The sequence below is a fragment of the Malurus melanocephalus genome, unplaced genomic scaffold (genome assembly GCF_030028575.1).
Source record: "Malurus melanocephalus ecotype Western Australia unplaced genomic scaffold, MMel_1.1 scaffold_0, whole genome shotgun sequence".
NCBI lineage: Eukaryota > Metazoa > Chordata > Aves > Passeriformes > Maluridae > Malurus > Malurus melanocephalus.
In genome coordinates, this window is record NW_026623232.1 from 10,415,072 (window position 1) to 10,436,864 (window position 21,793).

At 38.9% G+C, this 21,793-nt stretch overlaps 1 protein-coding gene across 2 annotated transcripts; it reads left to right on the forward strand.

Moving 5' to 3' along the window:
* Positions 1-36: 36 nt before the first annotated feature.
* ZC3H14 (zinc finger CCCH-type containing 14) lies at positions 37-21,482 on the forward strand. 2 transcript variants are annotated; one of them, XM_057383950.1, is made up of 17 exons: positions 37-171; positions 910-952; positions 3,058-3,172; positions 6,026-6,066; positions 6,414-6,609; positions 6,952-7,372; positions 8,811-8,971; positions 9,978-10,078; positions 12,278-12,433; positions 13,079-13,153; positions 13,586-13,742; positions 15,246-15,469; positions 17,496-17,616; positions 18,531-18,667; positions 19,531-19,625; positions 20,460-20,566; positions 21,189-21,482. In XM_057383950.1, the coding sequence occupies exons 1-17, from the start codon at positions 136-138 to the stop codon at positions 21,193-21,195; spliced, it is 2,193 nt and encodes a 730-aa protein (XP_057239933.1). In that variant the 5' UTR covers positions 37-135; the 3' UTR covers positions 21,196-21,482. The 2 variants fall into 2 exon arrangements, with proteins under 2 accessions (XP_057239933.1, XP_057240011.1); XM_057384028.1 differs by lacking the exon at positions 910-952.
* The last annotated feature ends 311 nt before the right edge of the window (positions 21,483-21,793 follow it).

Here is a 21,793-nt window from a genome sequence, read left to right on the forward strand (position 1 = left end):
CCGCCCGGCAGAGGGCGGTGCTGGCGGAGGCCGCGAGCGGTGCCCGTGCGGCGCTCGGTACCCGCGCGGGCGGCGGTGGRAGCCGGGCCCGGGGCCTCGAGAGACGGGGCGGGCCGGGGGCGGCTCGGCGCAGCCATGGAGATCGGCACCGAGATCAGCCGCAAGATCCGGGTGAGACAGAGCCGGCCGGGTCGCTCCCTCTGCCCGCGGCAGGAGAACGAGCCCGTTTGTCGGAGCAGGCCCGGCCGGTGGCTGAGGCACCGGGCTCCTGCCGGCCCCCCCCCCGTCAGAGCTTCGGCCTCGGGACTCCTCGGGGAGGGGCGGGAGCAGGAGAGTCGTTTGGAGGGAAGCGGAGTCCGGGCACCCCTGTTCCCCGGCGGGGAGCTGCCAGTGCCGTTTCTGCCCCGGGGGCTGCGGCTGTTGTTCTGTGGAGCCTCCCGGCCCCGGGGCTGCCCGGGGAGCGCGCAGCTTGGCCGGGTGTGAGCCCCCGGTACCGGCAGGACCTGCCAGCGACTCCCACTCGGCAGTCGCTGTTTGAAAATCCTGGCAGTTCCTTGCTGAGCCGCGAATGACCTTTTATCAACCCATCTTAGATTCGGGGTTTTTGGAACGTTAGGAGTCGAGGTGGTCTCTGCTTAAAAAAGGGCAGCTGGGACTTGGAGGTTGTCTGGTAGTGCCAGGAACTGTCTGTCGGAAATACGAKAGAGTGTGAGATGCCGTTACTCTGTCAGTCCCTCGCTGTTAGGACGTTTCAATCCTGAGCAGTAGAGACTAGGAAAAGTTAGTATGTTAAACCATTGTGTTTAAAACCTTTTCTTAAAGAGAAAAACTTTGCTAAGCCTCCCACGTCTTTGCAGTTAGAAATACTTTGTTGTTCCATCCGTTAAATATTATTTCGTTATTTTTTAGGGTGCTATAAAAGGAAAGTTACAGGAGCTGGGGGCTTATGTTGGTAAGTTTTGCCATGTGTTTAGCAATCTTCTCTAGATCAATTTTGTTACATAGGAAAAAAACAGCTTAGCAAATAGAACTTACCATTACTTGTGTTGCTGCATACAGAAGCCTTAAGCATGAGAARAATGACTTCAAGTGCTGGACTAGTAAGAAAGAAAGAGATGTACTTAACCAAGTACTAGTCTAAGCATAAGAGGAAGCAGTATGTGAACAACAGTATATGAAGAACTAAAAGCAAATAACTAAGAAGTCAGTCTAAAAGTCTTTTAGAAATGCTGGTAAGGTATTTGAAAGAAAAATAAACCATGTCTAAGGAAATTTCTTTGAAGCATTAGGAGAAACTATATAAAGCAAGAGCCTTGCAAATACAGCCTTGCAAATAAACCATATCTAAGGAAATTTCTTTGAAGCATTAGGAGAAACAATATAAAGCAAGAGCCTTACAAATACAGCAGCAGTTAGCTGTGACCACTTTGAGATGGAATCAGTCTTTCTTAAGCATATTTTTAACAGTGTCTTGAATTCAGGGTGAGGATTTTGTGGAAATTAGGAGCGYGGACAAACATGAGTGACTGGCTTAGAAAGTTAAAAGGCAACATTGGAAACTCTGTGTGGGATAAACCTKTAAAATGTAAGAGCTTACTGTTAAGAGGAAGACTAGGAGCACATTGAGCTAATGTTGATGAAATAATCTTAGAGGCAGGGGGAGATTTTATGTTGGTTTGTGACAGGAGAGGTGAGCAGTGTGAACRTCTTGTGGGTTTGTTTATTTTTTCTGAATCCTGGGTTGAATGGACATTGCTCTTCAGAGCAGCTGTTCTYTACAGCAGTAAAAGTTGGTAACTTAACACAACATTCTGTTGGAAATAAAATACCTCAGTATTGCAACTGCATTGTTGTTGTTTGTGATGCTTCTTGGATTTCTGGCGAAGAAAAGGAATTGAGAGAATAATTTAGAGATCCTATGAGTTGCAGGGCCAAGTTTGTGGTTTGAGCCTGGATGCRTTTTCTTTCCTATTTCAAGGGAGGCATTGTATTTATGGAAAAATGAATTGTCTCCATACAAGGGAGTTACCTATGAGCTGACATTCTGGACTCAGCTGGTGCCAAGGAAATGTGTTTACAATTTGCTAATTGTAAAGTCCCCTTTTTCACCATCTCAAAGCTTGTCTTTTAAAATAAATCATTTTTTCTGGTTTGACTGGTTGGGGTTTTTTACCTTCATTCCAGGTTTCAGTTTGTCAGTCCTTGATTCTTTGCTTTTTCCTGTATTTGTGGGGGAWAAAAATCTTTCTTGTCTCTAATACTAAGATGCTGGTAGAATACTAGCCATCTTTGATTCCAACTAYGATTATACTTTCTTTGTTTTCCTTCTGCTTCTTGTATTCAGAGGACAGGTTTCCTGTGGTCCTAGGATCAGCATAGAGTGTCTGGAGTTTCTTCTCAGTCAGCTTCTAAACTTCTTTAAGTAATTTTGTATTCTTTATTGCTAARTCTGTCTTGCCTTGGCCTCTTTTTTTTCAAACCACTGTTTCCAAGTTTCTGTCATCTTTCAGGTTTTTTATCATGACTAGAGTATTTTGGACAACTTTCCAAGTAATGTTTTTAAAAAAATCTCCCTTACTTCTTTCAGGTTACTAGTGAAAATTGATTCTCCCTCGTTGTAGCCTCTGCACAAGAACCATGCTTTTGTTTCTTTCTGTAACTGCTAGTTCTTTGTAACTAAAGGAAATTTGGGTAGGATAACGTGCTATATTTGGCAATATTTGAAGTGATGAATATTGTAGATGTTTGCTAGTATTCAAGAAAAAGGATATAGGCAGCAGAGTAGCTTTCTTTTGTCTTGTCCTTCTTTCTGTCCTGTTTACTCACTTTATAAATACGCTCTTATGAAGCTGATGATCTTTTATTCCTCACTTGTAGATCAGATTTATGTTGAACCTCAGAAGAAATGGAAGTCTTYTTAATTTGCTTACCTAATCCTCTGCCTACAGGGTCTTTAGAGTAAAATAGAAAAAAAWATCTGATTACATGTTTAAAGATGTTTGCTATGTCTTCCATGTTTTATTATACCTTAAAACAACATACTTCTCTTTCTGTTAGATGAAGAGCTCCCTGATTATATTATGGTTATGGTGGCCAATAAGAAGAGTCAAGAGCAGATGACAGAAGACCTTTCACTTTTCCTTGGAAACAATACTGTCAGGTTTACTGTCTGGTATGTTTACAAGCTACTTGTCACACTTCCTATCAGTAGTCCAAGACTGCTTTCTATAAATAAAACCTGACAATTAAAGGAGTTACTTATCTTTCCATTAGGTAACTTGCATTAATCAAAACTTTTACTTTGCAGGTCTAAYAACTAAAGTAGTTTTAGTCTGTCACCAGGCTTTTGAGGTGATAGTTACATGGCAARGGACTGGAGGACTTGCCTTGTTTGTTTATGAGCCAGTCAGATTTGTGAATGAAATGCTCAGGTAAATGAGGGTTGTATTTTGACTTAAAGTTATTCCTGCAAAACCTACTGTGAGCATGAGAGCCTTGTTCACTGTAGTTAGATGTAAAATACCAATTTGTTTGCTTTTATGCTAATAGTCCTTCAGATTGCTGTTGTGCTTGGGAATTACTATATCAGGGCAGATGAGCAGTGGATCTAATTCTGTATACTGTCTTTGACAAGGCTTAGCACCAAATGCTTAGGTATTCCCACCTCTCAGGCTATTTATTTATTGCCACCACCCAACTCTAAAAACCAAAAGTAGAACCTCWGAATTCCTGTGAGCAGGATAAGTTAGAAAGAGTTCAACTCTACAGTCAGTATCTGACAATTTATTCCATTCTGCATGACAAACTTAGGCATTATATTTCTCGTGTATTTTCTGAATTTGTTTTACAGTAGCAACCTGCAATTAAATCCGTGTTTCAGACATTTGACTATAGAGATTTTGTTGCTTTCAGAGTTGCGTATTTTCTCAAGTTAATCTTATTTCTAAATCTCCTACCTGATAGAAGTTTAAGGACCATTATTTTGTTTTGAATAGATGAGAGAAATACTATAATTTTTCTTATTTTTCAGTTTGCTTYCTTTGACATTTTTTTTACTGACAGACTACATTCACTTCCAGTATTTCTTCAATGTAATTAGTTCTTAGGAGCTTTTCTATTATTAGATAGCAGAGAGAAACATTTTAGAAGTTGGGCATGTTATAAAATCCTAAACACTGACAAAAAATTAAAAATAATTTAAGTTGTTACAATTCACTGTATTAACTATTGAAACTGATGGATTTCCAGGTGATAGCATTGCTTGTGTGAATATGGTTTGAGTTTACTTACCCAGGTTTCATTTTTTTCCCTGGCATTTGTCAAAAATATAATAAAGGAGTACAATTGAGCATGGACCTCGTTTTTGAAAACTACATAGGCATTTCCTTTCTTCCTTTTGTGGTCTGCCTGGGCAAAACTTAYGGGTTTCACTGTATCAGAAAGTTATGCAGTTGTCTTTCTCATAGTAGTTTTAGGAATTTGACCAATCAGTGAAGTTTRCAAGTAGATGAGGGGTTTGACTGAATCCTGATATAGAGTGAGAAGTAACAGAATAATGTATCGCAGAAAACAATTTTATGGCTTTGTAAATGAAATTAAAACTTCATTGCAAAAATAATAAATATGTGGAGAAAGCAAGATTATTTTATATATGTATATTTAAAACAGTGTATTGACTGTATACAGATATTAYACTGCCAGCTGGTTTTGACACCTGCTTAAATTTGAAACATAGTTACTATTCTAATCCTAAGTCAATATCGACATTACATATATATTTATAAAAATACAAACTCAATGTCAGAGTGCTTTGTCAGGTACCAGAGTAGGTATTGGTTAACAGAAGGATRGAAAAGAAGACAAGATGAAGCCTATTAATAAGCTGTAAGGGGACTGGTGGAAAAGGGTTACATAGCATTATAGTTGGGAGTTTTATATGCTTTCATTTCTTCTAGAGACAGCCCAGAATGTTTACTTTCTTAAACATTGGTTAAATACACAGCAAGATCTGCCTTCTTTGGTTTGTCTCTCCAGCTGGTAATTTTGGGCCTTCTGGCAAAGTTTCACAGCAATTGTGACAGACCTGGCAATCCTGCTGGTTGGCCACCACTTGTTACTCTGAACCAAGAGTCAGATCAGTTATCTGAACCAGAGGTCAGTGTGGAAGCTGATCTGCATCACCAGAGTTCACCTGACGAATATTCTAGTGAAAGCTCAGTAGGAGGATGAGTGTAGCCTTCCTTACACTCASATACTCTTTTCAAATGTTCTTGTTCCATAGCTCCTTTCTAATAGTCAGCCTAAATTATGGACTTGCCCATGATCAGGTTTGAGTTCCAAGTAAGATATGCATTGAAGTGTTGGGTTTTTTTTTCCTTTCTTCCCACTGTAGTKTGTGTTTATTTTTAAGCAGCCTCATTATATTAAAGCCCTGTAATTTTCTGTRTTACTTCAGTTTAGTGCCTTTTTCACAGGCAAAGGGCAAATTTCATACGTCACTGAAGCTCACCAGCATGTCTCAGAGAATATTGTTGGTRTATATAAAACATACTGGAAGAATCCTGAAAATCTTAAGTGCTAAGAGTTATATACTTTTTAAGTTTATACTTACAATTATGTTTAACTCTTCTCTGTAATTAAAATTTCATATACAAAGTAAAACTTCAGGCTATGCTTAGGCTTCTACCTTGGGTTTTTTGAACSACTCCTTTTGATACTTAATTCCACTGATTGTAGTGAAAGGTGGGAGGTACTGTTTTTGATTGTGTAAACCRACTAAATGCCAAAAGCAGATGATGTGATGAATACCTGCATGTTCAAGATATACTGTAGACAAGGTGCTTTAAGCCTCCCTTTTGACGTTAAACATACTTTGGATGGAAGGTGAAATCTTAGATAAATGAGGTGCTTGTCTTGGCGGGGAAAGKCAGTTGGTTTCTGAAAGATGATTATTCTGAATGTAAGTTAAAATTCTTTTTTCTGCTTTTTCTCTTTTGTTTCCTTGCCTGTCTGCTGTCTATTTCAGGCTCCATGGTGTTTTGGATAAGCTGCGATCTGTGACTACTGGTAAGTAAGAAAATTAATGTTGAGGGAAGGCAGGCTTATTTTTTCTGTGTTGTGTTACATGTCTAATGAATTTCAAAAAATCATAGCTGTTTTGTTAATTTTTSATTTATGTGGTCTTTTGGATCCAGACTGTTGAGAAAATTTCTTTATATTTTCAGATAAAGATTTTATTTTTGAGTCTGGAGTTTATTTTTCTATGTTTCTTGATTATGTTTTCAGCTGAAWCAGCATTCAGCTTGTATTTTCAGGCCTCTACAACATCTTGTTTGCAGTTTCATAGCTACGTTCATTGCAAAATCTGTATTGCTATGCTGTAATGTAAAAATGAAAGGTACCTGTCTCTACAGAACCAACCAGTGTAAAATCTTCAGAATCTAGTATCTTTGAGAGCAACCTGCCTTCCAGCAAAAGCACTTCATGTGGGAGTGATGAGAGGAGGCGTGAGGATATCTTCCCMCCTCTTGCAGTGTCAAGCACTCGGACTGAAAGAAACGACTCCAGAGTTTCAACRAGCTCTCAGGAGCAGAGGAACACTGCCTCAAGGTAAGGCTGCTGGCTACTTCCTAACACACCTTCAGACATCAGCAGTTCTGTRAGTGTCATAGCCATTGTAAGGAGTACAGACACTTGGAAAAATACAAGTRGTTTTGAAGAGTAAAGCATTACTACAATTCGTTGTATAAAAAACATTAAATCAGAACCTAGTTCTTTAAGCAACATATGGACTTAGATTAATTAACCAAACTGAAAATATGAATCAGTGTGTTAAATTTGTATAAACAATAATACCTTAACAATTCTTCCCTCCTAGCTTTGATTATAGACAGTTCCCATTTTCCAGGACTTGACTTGCAGATAATAGTTGGCAATTTCTTCTTTTATCAGGCAATCTTGTGAAGATGGTTCTGCATCTCGCTTAACATCTACTGTCAAGCCTTTGAGGGAGTTGTCACCTTCTGAAGCTGTAATTGACATTAAACCTGAACCAGATGACCTAATTGATGAGGACCTAAACTTCGTTCAGGAGAATCCTTTATCACGGAAGAAACCCATTGTAACTGTAACTTATGGTTCTTCTCGTCCCTCGGCTGAGATCTATCGGCCGCCAGCTGTCAGGAGTGCAGATGGCCATGCACATGTGCCCAGATTGTCACAGCAGAGCGGCTTGCAGGGGAGCCGGCAGTTAGACACACAAGGCTCCAGGTCTCTGGAAACAGGCCAGCTRTGCAATCCAGAAGCATTTGGCAGCTTAGCAGAAGGTCACAGACCTACCTCCAAACTTGGTGCTGATAAAGTGGGCAGTGAGGTTGGTACAACCCAAACTACTGCAAAAGTTTATTCTTGTTTGGAGCCTAAATTACTGTGTACACTTCTAGTAAAATCTTGACCTCAGAGAAATAAAAAGACTTCYGCCACTGGTTACCAGTAGGTTAGAGATTTCATTCTTTGGGTTCACTGATAAAAACAGATTTCATAATCTGACATCATTATCTCGTATCTTGCTGTATCTCAGAGTTAATCATCMTGRACATCATCATGTCATATTGAGTTAKACTAGTGGTTAGTCCCTTATTAAGGCGCATGTGATGAATTGTAATTCTTATCTGAAGGTCACTGAAACAGCATGATCTTCCCTAAGTGCTATGTATACTCCCAGCCCCAGCTTTACACAATTGTGTAAATCAAGATTTTTGGCATGCTGTTTATTAGCCCAGATGCATTGACTTTTAGGATTATTATTATTAGATTTAGAACTATGTCAGTTAAGCATTCTTTGGGATGGATGTTGTACAAGGACAAACTAAAAGATGATTGCTGCCCTGTGTATGTTGAAGGCCAGGCTAAGCCAGGCAGAGTGGTAGTCTTAGCTGATAGACTACCCATGTGAATGAAGAAAGCACCTTTTTTGAGAGGAATGAAGATAGTTATGGCTGCTAATGTTGTAGTGAAGCAGGTATTTTACATATCTTGTATTGCAAGTACATCTGTGTTCATTGCTGCTCATGAAGGTCTCTGTCTTTGCCATTACTTACTTCATTCTTCATAAAGGATAATGAATTTTATTTGGAAATCTAGAATGCTCTACAAAGATATGTGCTGGTGTCCTTCTTTTTGAGAACGGAGAAGTGCAAATAAGAATATAGTAATTTATTTAAGGTTGTACATAAGTTATTGATGGATGACAGGAACATATGTCCTTGAAAAACTTTGAAAAAGGTCTTCTGTTACTTCTAGTACTATTTAATGAATAATGTCCAGAAGAGTCAGCAGGGACCTTTCACTGTGTAAACTGGCCTATCCTGACTCTGTTTAACAATTAGCATCCTTTGGAATATGTCAGCTTGCTAGAAATAAATTGCTAGAAGTAAATTCTTACACTTCTCTGAACTTAGAGTTGGTACAGAGGAGAAAGTCTGTACCAGTCATTGATACTGATTTCACTTTTCTCACTGACTTTTAACAGATTCATCTTGAAGGATACCATAAATTTCTTTGAAARACCCTGGTTTTCTGTAGGTGTTGGATAATATGTCTTTACATGAGAGTTTATTCTTTTTTTTTTCTCTAAATGTCATTTACAGTTACATTTTCAATGAAAAACTTGTGTTTTCATTGTATATTCAGGCTGTGCAGAGTCCTAGAACCGTTCAACTGGARTGGAAGTTCTCCATCTCCTGGCTCTAGGTAGAATTGCAGTGCTTACTTCGCTGGCTCAACGAGTTGTTTTGCCTGCTCTGTTGCAGGAGGAAACCTCCAGGAAGAGACGGTTGCCTGTTGTAAGCTCAGTAGTCAAAGTGAAAAAGTTCTGTAATGATGGAGAAGATGAAGAGGAAGAGGAAGACTATGGATTGCGAACAGGAAGCATCTCCAGCAGTGTGTCTGTACCTGCAAAGCCAGAAAGAAGGTACTGAAGATCACAGTGGTTCTGGGTTTTCAAGAATTTATTTAGTGAACAAAAACTTTGGAAGTGGGAGAAACGAGTTTGCACTTTTGAAAATTGACAAAGTTTAGTAAGCCATTTTAACATTTTTTGTACTGTCTCACAACTCTGTGGATGAGATGCCTATTTGTGCCACCCTTTTGCCTTTGATTTTGTAACCTGTTTTCATTCTTGCATCTGAGATGCAATAGAGAGTAAATTTTTACATTATTTGGATAGAGTTTACTGGCAAAAAAACATTAATTTTGGCACATTTCAGACCAGGTAATTATTGTGATTTTATGGTGATTTTTATGGTGATTCTAACTTCTTGAGAAGTCTTTTCCTTTTTTCCTGCTCCCTAATTCTGTCTAAATGTCAGGTGTTAGTCAAAATACATCATTTTTTTGTATATGATTTTCAACAGTAGAGGAAGAACATCTAAACTAGAGAAGAAATCATTCTAATGACCTACRGTGCCAGCTTATATTTAAGCTAATACACTGTATTGAATTTATCCACAGCACATTTACCTGATTTATTTATTGTTGATGTTAAAGACAAGCAGAAAGCCTTTTTTTACAACTAATATGTTTTTGATGGAGTCAGTCTAATTAGGCAGCTGGATCGTATTTCTGAGGACAGCTGCATGATTACTGATGCCAGCACAAGCAWAGCAACAGATGAGTGGTGGGCAGAGGTGGGAAGGAATTAATGRCAGAGATTGCTTTTCAGATGTAGCATGGTTTTACAGCAGCTTAAGCTGAGAGGTGACATCACACCTCTGGACTTCCATTTTTGAGAGCATTTTGTGGATCCCCATCCACTCAGAGAATAGATTAACTGGAAACTGATTAGGATATAATAAATGTAGATGATAATTTCTGTTAGTGTTATGTCTGTGTTAACCTGTTTAAATACCTGTCTTTAACATGGATACAGTTGCTGTGCAATTCTTGTACAATTAATTTCTCTTTTTTATTTCCTCTAGACCTTCATTGCCACCTTCAAAACAGGCCAATAAGAATTTAATACTGAAAGCAATCTCCGAAGCACAGGAATCAGTTACAAAAACGACTAATTATTCCACTGGTAATTACCACTGGTTTTGCTTTTTATTTTATTGTTTTTATTTTATTATTTTAATGTTTCCTAGCTCTGTTGTATAATGCAAGCTAAACATAGTGCCTAGAGATAGGACAAAATGCTAAATAGCAAGTCAGTGATACAACTGAGGGATTTATCATATTCTGTTTCGTTGATCTACATTGATCTTCAGTGCTGAATTATGAAAGCATAAACAAGGGAGGAAAGAGATATTTAAAGTGTATTAATCAAGATAGTATGTCTGTGATGTGTATAGATACAAAATAGAAGTGCCAGATTATTCAGAAGTCAGTAGTTGCCAAGGGGAAATTAATCAGAATAAGGTAGGTRGTTTGAAATATTTATTTAAACTCTTTTCCCTTTCTGCACTCCTCTTCTTCTTCCTTCTGAGAGGAGAGGAGAGGAGAAAAAAGCCAAACAGCAAAAAAATTAACATGCCCTCGATACAGGTAATAGAAGAAAAATGATTAGGAACATAGTGATTGATGTTATCAGTGTGTGTTGATAAGTATCAGGGTATGCATGATGATGTATATTGTCCTTTAACAGCAAGGCAGCAATTTCGGTTCAGTGATTTTAGTTGCAGTTAACACAGCAGTTGAGCAGTTGTCTGTGTGTAGGCATTCAGTTCTCCTGGCTACRAGAGACTTCTGCTGAAGAAGGGCACATCCAGCTGTTGTCGTGTGTGCTTTCATTTCACTGGCTGTTGATAAATCTGCATATTGTCAGCAGGAAACATTACACCTTAGCCTGGGAAAGAGCATTCACTGAACTACCTAAAGCATGACTCTTATACCATCTGAAGTAGGACTGAAAGCTATTCCCAGTCTCTTGCCTGCTCTCTCTCAAATTGTGCAAACTAAGAAACAGCACTTGGGGGTGATGCAGGAAGCTCATTCCTGTGTACAAAGCCGTATGGCAGGAAATGAGACATAGCTRGAAGGTTTTAAATTAAAGCTATTGATCTTTTTAATAGTGCTGATCTTTTAGTTTGAGTTACCAAAATGAGAATATTTCAGTGGAGAGGGCAGAAAAGCACCACTTTGCAGTTTAAATTAGAGGTGATTTGTGAATTTTATCTGTATCATGCATGTTCATCCACTTCAGAAGTAATATTTAACTTTTTTTAAGTATTTTGAATGAAATATGGAGGTAAGCTAATTTAAAGCACACAGGTGAAACAAGACATTAAGTTCATAAATAATGAATCCAATGCTGAGTGGTACCTTTTAGTTGTTTGTATCAGAAGTTGAATGCTGATCTGATACTCAGCCAAGGGAATACTCGGGCTTTTCACAGCCAGGTCTGAGAGTCTTCATAGAAGCCAAGAAATGAGGTCAACCTGTTGTCCTGCTACCCACAAGTTCCGTGCCACAGCTATCTGAACATAGGCATAGAACTACCTGAAAGGAGGTTGTAGTTAGGTCAGGGTCAGTCTCTTCCCAGATAACAACTGATGGAAAAGGGGTAATGGCCTCAAGTTGTGCTGGTGGAGGTTTAGATTGGATATTAGGAAGAAGTTCTTCATGAAGAGGGTGCTCACACATTGGAATAGGCTGTCCAGGGAAGTGGTGGAGTCACCATCCCTGAAGGTATTTAAAAAAGGTATAGGTGTGGCACTTTAGGGCATGGCTTAGTGGTGCACTTGGCAGTGGTGRACTAGGTTTACAGTTGGACTTGGTGATCTTGAGGGTCTTTTCCARCCTGAGTGATTCTGTGATTCTGCTGCCATTAAGTTYTGCATTCTATTTACAAGCACTTTAGCAAAGGGTAGCTGGCATCATATGAAGAGAARCATTGATTATCCATGATTATTTGTATGAAAGATGGAAAGAAAAGTGATTTCAAAACTATTTAGAAAGTACCACATTAATTATATGTAGAAGTGGATGAATGAGTATTTTGCTGTTGTCACTCTAATCCTTTTCACACTGTTTTCTCTAACTAGTAGTTGTTCTGAGGTACCACTCAGGGTGCTCTGTGCCAATGCACAAATGTGCTCGCACACTAAAAATTTTACAGGTACCTAAAGATACTCTTTRTGGAGACAGATGCTTGGGATTTTGTTTTGTGTTTTATTAGTTATTTTAGCACAATTTATGTAAAAATAATACTATTGTACTATAGTACTATTGTATGGTTGTGTAGTATGAAAATAATTTGCCATTGTTTCTCTATTTAAAGTTCCACAGAAACAGACTGTTCCAGTTGCACCAAGAACACGAATTAGCCCAGAAGAATCACAGTTAGAAGTAATTCATGTGCAAAACAGACTGCCTATTCTGACTTCTCAGCTTCAAGTAGAAGAGCCAAAGGAGCCGACAGTTGAAGAAATGCAAGGTCATCTGATAATATTCTTTAAGAATTTATGCTAGGGGATGTAATTTTACAGGCTTAGCTTTTGGTTTTTAAGTCTGCATGAAACGTTGCATGCAGAACTGCCCTGAGGACCAGGCAGCTTTCTAAAGCATGGTTGTGAGATAAGTACGTGTACACATGTGCACACACAGACAACCTCAGAGGATTAATCAGTAAACAAAGAAGGTAGCAGCATTGTGACATCTCACTGAAGAACAGTTTTGCATAAGCATTTACATTTGGATAACTTCTCTTTTCCCCATCTTTTGTATGTTTTCCTTAGTATCTTATGGGAGTAATTCTGTCACAAAGCTTAAGTGAGAGTGAAGATACTCTAGAGTATTTAAAGCAATTACTCAGCATATGAAGTATTAAAAGATTCTTTCCCACACATGGTTTCCACAAAAATGGTGCTAGTATTTTACTTTTCAGTTTAAATATAGGAACACTGTATTTGCTCTTACCGGACAGCTGATATCAGGCTAATTGTGTCACCTTTTTCAAGTGTGAATGTTTTGGTTTATTTTTTTTTTTTGTAATTGAGAGAATTAGAGTGTGCCTCAATTTTCTAATCAAAGTTTCATGTTGACATGCAGTAAATATGCTTCTTATTGCTGKTTTTTTTAGGAATTGAGCAAAAGGAGCTCTCCTCTCGGCTTCAGATTGATCCTGCAATTGAAGATACCTTGCAAGTGACTCAGGGTTAAGTCTTGTGATCTTATATTTTCAAATCTAATATTACTGGCCAGTGAATGTYAAAATACTCCTTTTCAATGAATTACACTGATTTCTCCAGTTTTCTTGTTTCTACGTCTCTAAGGAATGGATGGAATATTGGTAGCTGTTCAAAGGATGAGAGATTTGGGGGCAGTTGACCTCCTTCAATGCTGTTTCAGCATAGGCATTCCAGTAATAAGATTTCCTGAACTGGCCTAACATGGCTTATGGCTTCTGTTGATCCACCTCTGTGGAATAAGCAGAGAAGTAAAAATGTTTTCTGGAAGCTGCTAGGAAGAAATTAAAAAAAAATGAGCTTATTGACCATGTAAATTTGTATTAAAGATAAGCCATAAGTTAAGAGTACAACTATCACCTTATTTTACTCTTTTCTATGTAATTTTTCTCCCAATGCAGATTACTGTGACCCAGAATCTGTGGTCCACACAGATACTCGGTCATTTATCCTGAAGAAGTCCAAGTTACCAGAGGAAATGGTGCCACAAAATCAGCAGCTGGTAAGGAAGGGCACAGAAGCAGTGCGAGTTCACCCAGGACGTCTAATACAGACACGGTAAAAGCTACTTYATTTAGGACTGTTACTAGTCAAGTGCTTCTTTGTGGTTTAGATGGAGTCATTTGGTCATACTTGTGCTTTGTCAGTCCAGTCAGGAGGTGTGAAATCATGGATAATGGAGTGACATTGAATAGCAGAGGCAAAAAAGCAGGGGCAAAATGCCCTCCCAGAAATTCTTCTAAATGGAAAATAATCCTAAGGTCAACTGCATCTTAAACATGTCCTTGATATGCAAGAAAAAAGAAGGAACTGAAAAATACTGTGCTTTGGTTCTGATTTCTGAAATCTTAGCCAAGTAATCATTTTGCTTAAATTGCCTTTAGTTTTATACCTGTTTCTCCCTGAGATAACGTTTCTTAAGAAACAACTTTTAACACGGTATTGAGTGTGGTGAATCCTGTACARTGACTTAAGGCTTCTTACTGGAGAATTTGACCAAGAGAAGCTTAGAGTTCATGTTAGTKTCAAATGAAGTTCTGGGTAACAAATTGTCTAGCCTGTTTAGAGTTAGTACATCACTCTGTTCAGAGTGATTTTTCCTCACGTGGGCTGCTGTGTTTGAGAAACTGCTGGTGTTTCCTTTCTCTGAGTGGCTCTGTGCAGTCTATGTTCATTGAAAATGAAGCCAGTAGTGAACAAACAAACCTAAAAAGGATAACCTGGCAATGTCATRGTTGAAAGCTGTGATTGTGCTACAGGAGAGAGGTAAATTTTTACATGTGAGTAGGTCAGTTTCTGACTGTGTCAATTTAAAAGTTCTAGATGTGATGTTTTTAATGTGCTGGTTTTCTCTCTTCTTAAAGCCATTCTACAGTGTAGTTGCTTTTAGCCTCATTTCATAGAGAAGCAAAGTTTATCCCATTGCTGTTTGTCAAAGATGAGAACTCCATAGTTCTCCAAATACTTTAAAACACCTGTCTTTCAGAAAAACTCAGGTGAAATGAAAGAGATGGTGAAAGGCTGGAGAAAATGTGTGTCCTGTTTTAATGCTTCTCGTTGTCCACACTGTCTGCTGTCAGACACAGGGTGTTAAGCTAGCCTGACCTTTTAGGCTGAGTGTCAAAGTTCTTAGTATCAGTATTTCAATTCTCTCATCCTAGTTCTAAAAACTTCTACACCACTGTTTMATGATGTGCTTTTCATTAATTTTGAGGAGACAAATATTTTTTGTGTTAAAAGGTTTGTAATTCCAAGAATGATATTTGCCCTCTTTTTTTTTGTCTCAAAACGGTAAATTCCACAGGCTTGACTGTAAATGAGCTTTTAGTTTGTCTTTTGAGCAGAATGCAATGAACTGAACTATACCTTAGAGCTGTAGTTCTTAGTGCCTCAGGGAGAATAGAAGGTAAACTTAACAGGAATGCATTACCGATAAYAATTAAAAGAATGTTTGATTCCCCATTGATAAGCTTGTATACTTTCACTTACTAGCACAGTTCACATTCACTCAAACCTCTTGAGTCAGAAAATCTAAATTTACTACATTTCTRTGTTTGATAGAGACCAGCTTGCACAGCCAGAGAAACCTGCTAGTCCCAAGTTCATTGTGACACTGGATGGCGTGCCCAGTCCACCAGGATACCTTTCTGATCAGGAAGAGGAAGATATGTGTATAATGGAAGGATTAAAGCCAGTTACTCAGCACCTGTGTGCTGGCAAAGGATTAAAAGGTCTTCGAGCACAGCAGATGCAAATTGTAACCAGGGAGCTGGAAAACTGTGATGGTAATTATGCTTTCCAACAGCATCTAACCTTGGTGTGGCACTTTGATCATGAATATATCACTCTTAAAAAACCAAAGTGGTGGTGTTTATTCTTCAAATTACCACATTTTTTAAGCAAATGAAATGTGGGAGTTCATTGGGACCATCTCTTAAGAAGCCTTTGTTTTGGCATACTTGAGCAATATGGCACATGGTATTTCTCCACACATCTCAGTATTGGTAAAATTCAGCTTTTTTTTTTTTTTTAATGTAGTTGGTCTTCATTGCCAGAAATCTGTTGGTTGACGTGTTATGATTTGTCCCTGTGCAGATGGACAGGAGATGTTACAGTTAACATATTGACATGCCTTGAACTTTTAYATGTCAGATGGTATTAATGGTTCTGTCTAGGTTTGTGACATCAAAAGGAGCCTGATAAGTGTAAGGTATTGGTAGAGTCCAGTGGCTAGAACCTGAAAGTAGAACTTAACTTTAAATGAAGGTTTCTGTATTCTTTTTCTGTATTCTTTTTCTGTATTTCTTATGAATTACATGGGAAATTGCTTGCTGAGCCACATGTTTGAATTGTTTAGGATGCTGACATGGTGATGAACAGAGAGGCTACTGTTTTGTCACAGGCCTGTTGAATATTTGCCTGAGGTCTGTGCTTGGATTCATGTTTTTTTTACTTAGCTTTCTTATGAAAATAAAGATCTTTATTTTCCTTAGTAGCAGTGTATCCAAATTTCTGAACTAAATAAAGGATACTATTTGGTGCCATACTGAGAACCCTTAAATTTCATGAATCCAACTGTAAATGTGTAATGCAATTATGAGAGAACCATGGCAAAAGATCTTTTATGTCTGTATCCTTTCAGTCCCCCTGGCTGCAGAAGTACTGCACATCTCAGGCAATCTTGAAGAAGAAAGGAATGTTGTATATCCATGGGCCCATTTTCACTAGCACAGAGAAATGGTCRTTAGAGCACTCCTTGCAAATCCGTGCTTTTACATGTGCAGTCTCATACTCCTGACTGAAGAAAGCTATTTGGTGCAGGAGAGTGTTGCCAGTACAGTCCTAGGTCTGTTAAGGATTCCTGTGAAGTAGCAGGGATGTGACTGAAGTTCACACTCAGTCAGATCAATGTGATCTGTAGGAACCAGTGTGGTCCTTCAACAGGATAGCATTGTTTGGCTTTGGTGTGCTGCAAGGAGAAAGCAGAAATGAGGCTGAGGATGGAGTGAAGCTGGAGCAGTTTGTGTCTCTAGTAAGATCAGAGAGTGAAGTCTAGCAGCCCTGGAAAACTTTGAAAAGCCAATGGTTTAGGTGGATTTGGAAAAATAAGACAAATGGTATGAATTTGGATAAYGAGGTTTTACAAGCAGTGTTAAGTAGGAGAAAAGTCAAAGTCCCATGTTCCTGTAAGAGTAGTGAAGGTATGGAATATCTCAGCTTAGAATTTCATAAAATGCTTTTTGGATTGGAGTCTGGGGTCAGGTAACAAGTGTCTGAACAAATTGCATTAAAGTGGTTCTTTTTCAGTATATGTCCCCATACTAATAAATCTGATTAGCATAAAAAATGATTCTTAACTTTCATCTCTTAAAATAATTTTCTAGAGAAAAAAATGTCTTGGAGAAAATTATAGCCATGCTTCCTAACTTGTGACTCAGCAGAACAGTCATAACTCAGGTTCAGTTGAAGAGTTATTGTCTTGTTCAAGTCTTTGAATCAATTTGGATTTGTAAAGAAAATTAATTTATTTTGTTTGTAAGCAGTGCAAATTTGATCTTTTGTYGCCAAAAGGTAGCTGTCAGTCTAGTATTATGACTTTTCATTTTATGGTTTTGGAAATTTTCTTCATAAAATGTGATGGTACATTTACTGTCATTACTTTTTTGATTGAGAGATTAGAAATATAGTGAATTTTAATTATGCTAGATTGCTTATACCAAATTGCACGTAGAATAGCAAAGCAAAAAGCAAAATAGCAAGCAAAACCCCCCAGCTTGGGGTTGTTTTTTTATTTCTTTCTTATCATCGTAGTGGAAATGGAAGACCTAAGTATCATACAAAAACAGGAGAAGGTGCTCGAGCGCTGCAAGTACTGGCCTGCGTGTAAAAATGGAGATGAATGTGTGTACCATCATCCCACACTACCTTGCAAGTGAGTAGTACAGAGCTCATCCACTTGACATGCTATTTTGATTTTTATTCCAGTGCTACAAATTTCTGCTCTGTGTCAGTAAATATTCCAAGGCAGGTCTGTCAGGGTGGGATCAGAGCTCGATTATCACAGTGTAATTCCTTCTGTTTTTCACCCCTCTCCCCTGTGTCAGAATACAGGGATGGCAGCTGTGTCTTTGCAGAAGAAGCTTTAGTTTAATGTCCAGGCTGGTGCTTTGAGTTGCTTAAAGATGCAGGAATTGTGTCTTAAAAGAACAGGCTCTCTTCTGCCAGCTGTCACAGTGCTTTTGAACCTTCGACTATTATTACATAGCAATGTGGTGATTGTGAGTTTTAAATTTGAAAGCAAAGGTGAACTCTTGAACGTGCCCTGTGTCTTTTCTTCTTTTCCATAAGCAGCAACAGTCTAGAAAATCCGTATCTGTTTTGAGGTAACTGTTACCAGACTGGGTAACTTCATTTGAGTAACATACTCAGATTTGAATTATCTTTTAAAATCCGCTGTAACTAAATTAAAAATAAAACTTTTTCTTCAGAGAATAAACTGTATTATAGGGAGTTCTGCACCCCTCTCTGGGAAGGTCTGATTTCCCAGTGCCTTTGCTACACTGTGCCACACACTAAGAGTGACTTGTGCCCAGTTGCAACTGGCTTTAGTGAGGTGGTGCAGTTATTCAGTGCATGGAAGGAGTGTCTGCAGGAAGGGAAGCAGAGCACAGGTGTGTGGTGCACAGCTCATGCTCTACACCACGTGCCCTGCTTGGGAAGTAACCAACACATGCCCAAGCCCTGCTGCACCTCTGGCTTTCTGTGATATTCTGCCTTTTGTGTGCAACAGATGTTTGACGATTTTGTTCCAAGTATGATTTTTTAATTATATTTTTTTTCCCTCAGAGTTTTTCCTAACTGCAAATTTGCTGATAAATGCCTGTTCATCCATCCAAACTGTAAATATGATGCAAAGTGCACTAAGCCAGACTGTCCTTACACTCATGCTAGTCGACGAACCCCCCATCCATCTCCTAAACCAGGTGAGCACATCTTGTTTTCTKAGCTTTAGATGAAAGTGCTGAAGGGACAACAGTATTTTTGGAAACAGAAATTGACAGTGGTGAAATTTTTTTTTTTTGCTTGAGTTGACCTAATTTTCTAACTCTTAATGCTAGGTGAAGAATAATAATCCAGTGTTACTAAAAAGTTTACTATCAGAAAAATAGGCTTCTGCCTTTGGACATTTTTTTTCCCTAGTCTGGTGTAGGAGTTAGGTTGATGTAATGATGAGATGACTTTCAGGGTGAGGTTACTCGGTGAAAGAGTTTGGAAGGCAGTGTTTGGACATGGATTGGTGTTGCTGAGCCTTTGAAGCATGCCAGGGTGCAGGGCCTTTACTGCATGATCTTTTGGAAGTAATTTAGCCCCTAGTCACAGTTCAATGCCGTTTTGTTACTTTGCCAGAAGCCAAGTACAATGTGCTTGACTCCTGTACCATTTCCAGCAGCTCCTCTGTATTCCTGGAAAGTGCCGTGCCTGCACTTTTTAGTCCAGTCAATTGAAACTCTAACAGGCTTGCTGCTGCCTAAATTTAACATTTGAGATTCTCTGCCTACCMGAATCTCTGTGTAATTTGTTGGAAGCTTTGCCTTGACCATGGTACTTCCTGTYCTGAAATGAAGAGCTATTTTAAATGATGACCTCAGAGCCTTGTTCTACTCCAGGATGAGATCCACTAACTGCATGGGGATATGCTGTCTGTATTTCTTGCTGAACTTTGGTGTATTATAAAATGGAATTTTGTGCAGAGGATTGATATATTTAAGGTTGTGAGGAGCTGTCTTAAAAAGGCAATTTACTGTGATTCAGACTCACTTCTTCTTCTTTTCATTTCTCCTATTAGCACCTCTACCCACATTGTCCATATCCTCCAGTAGTCCGCTGTGCAAGTTTTTTCCAGCTTGTAAGAAAATGGAGTGTCCATTTTATCATCCAAAAGTAAGATGTATCTCCTGTCCTCCTTCCTTTCTAGAAAGAGACGTGAAATATGCTACTTTRGGACAGGAAATGTTACTAGGATTTCACACTTTTTGCTTTTACTTTTCATGCTTTAACTTAGAAGCAAAATTTCCAAAAGCAGTGGCTTATGATATTTGGAAAATTGTATTTTTAAGTAATCTTTCTATCAGATGCTGCTGGGGAGCTTCTGTTTGAAGAAGGCCATAGCTCTTTGCAGAAATGCCCAGCCACGATGCTGGGGGCAAAGGAGGAGCCTATTAGGAAGGAATACATCTTAAGACTCCTGACTGTTTCTTCAGACATACTGCAATATACAAAATCTTCAAAGATTGCCCAGTTACCCTAAAGTGTGTTAATGTAATTTATATACTACAGGAGTCTATTGGTTACTTCTATAGAAATGTGTCCCTGTATCTTATTCCAGGAAGTTGAGTGCATTTTCAAGCCCTAGCAATGCCAAAATACCCATGCTCAGATATTATTAGCCAGATGCTCTGGCTTTTCTCCCTCCTCAGACAATGCTGTGTCATGCTCCTAACTTGTATGCACAGGTCAATTCAAACTGAACTCTGTAATCCCTTGAAAGCATTTTCCACCTGTCACTGCAGTGACAGTTTTGGAGCATCAGATTCAGAGCTGATACTTTTTAAAAAGGATTTTGTCACTGGGTTGAGCTGATGGCACTGGTGGAGGGGTGTTGGTTCAGTTGTGGGTCAGATGTCACACAGCGATAGAAGCTTGCAGCGCAGCTCAGTGTGTTCATACCAGGCACTCAGCACTGAGCAGCCCCTTCTGAAATACCTTTGGTTTTAGCATTGTAGGTTTAATACACAGTGTACRAGACCAGACTGCACTTTCTACCACCCCACTGTTGCGGTACCTCCACGCCACGCCTTGAAATGGACTCGAACACAAACCAGGTGAGAAGCACTCTAAACCTAACCAAGAAAAATAAAAAGTATGCTGTGACATTACTAATGTAGTTCTGCTCACAGAAGTAGTGTGTGTGTGTGAGGAGCAACAACAACTGTATGAAGAAAGATACCCCTTATGGGCAGCTTTCCTTTTAAAGACAGATCTGTGCTGTTTGGTTGTAGCTGTATAAACATTAATTAACRTGATGCAACCCTGATAAACACATGCCCTGCAGCTGGGATAGGGCAGAGTTACTGGAATTGTGACCTGGACAGGTTGTGTTTTCTGAGTAGTATTTGAATAAAGCTGAAAATCCTTTAACCAGTGTTCTGTCTTGTGTCTAAGCTGTCTTTTCCACAATAAGTTCAGCTGTTTCTTAGAGTGTTTCTGTCAGATCAGCTCCTTCCTGTCATCTATCCATGATTTCATAAACCAGTAGCAAACTTCCCAAAGCTGTAGCTCTGGGCCTGTCTTAAGGCTTATACAATTTAATGATCTTTTCACTCCAGCTAATCCTATCTGCAGAGGTTTTAACCATTACAGGAGTAGGGCACAGAGAGTTCTCAAATTATCTTTACAGAGGGGTAGAATGGTTCCTTATGGAATTGTTTTTTTCTTCCTCCTCAGTGAATGAATATGATACACCCCTGGGACTGAGCTTTGCCTCCTCTGGACAGTAGAGGACAGGAAGATTAACCACCAGGCACAGGATGCTAGGAAAGACTCATGCATTTTGGACTTTGAATATACATTGTTTTCATAAAACGAAGTTGATTGCATACTTGAAATGTCTCTAATTTTCCAAGTTTGTAAGTTTGAGCAATTTTACATTTTTTTTACACTGTAAGAAAAAAACATCTGTGTAAGAAAAGTTTTACTTTAAATTCCATTAAAAACCTTCAAAGCACATTTTGTATTCTGAGTAATGTTCCTTGTTTAAGATTTGGTGTGTTGAAGAAGAAAGTATGGCAGCAGAAGCTCTTAAAAAGTTTATTCCTGCAGTTGGAGCATAGTAGAAGTACTTTTTGTCCTGCAGGTGTTTGGTACAGTGCACACACTCCACTGCTGTCCCCCTGCTATCCCAGCACCCAGGGATTGAACTCTCCACCCCAGCAGAGGCACAAAGCACGTGCTTTGTGTTTCAGGTATTGTGCCAGGGCATCGGTCATCACAGTCCTTCTGCTCTCTGAAATGGGGAAGAAACAAAACAAGGCACCACTTCAGACGCCAGA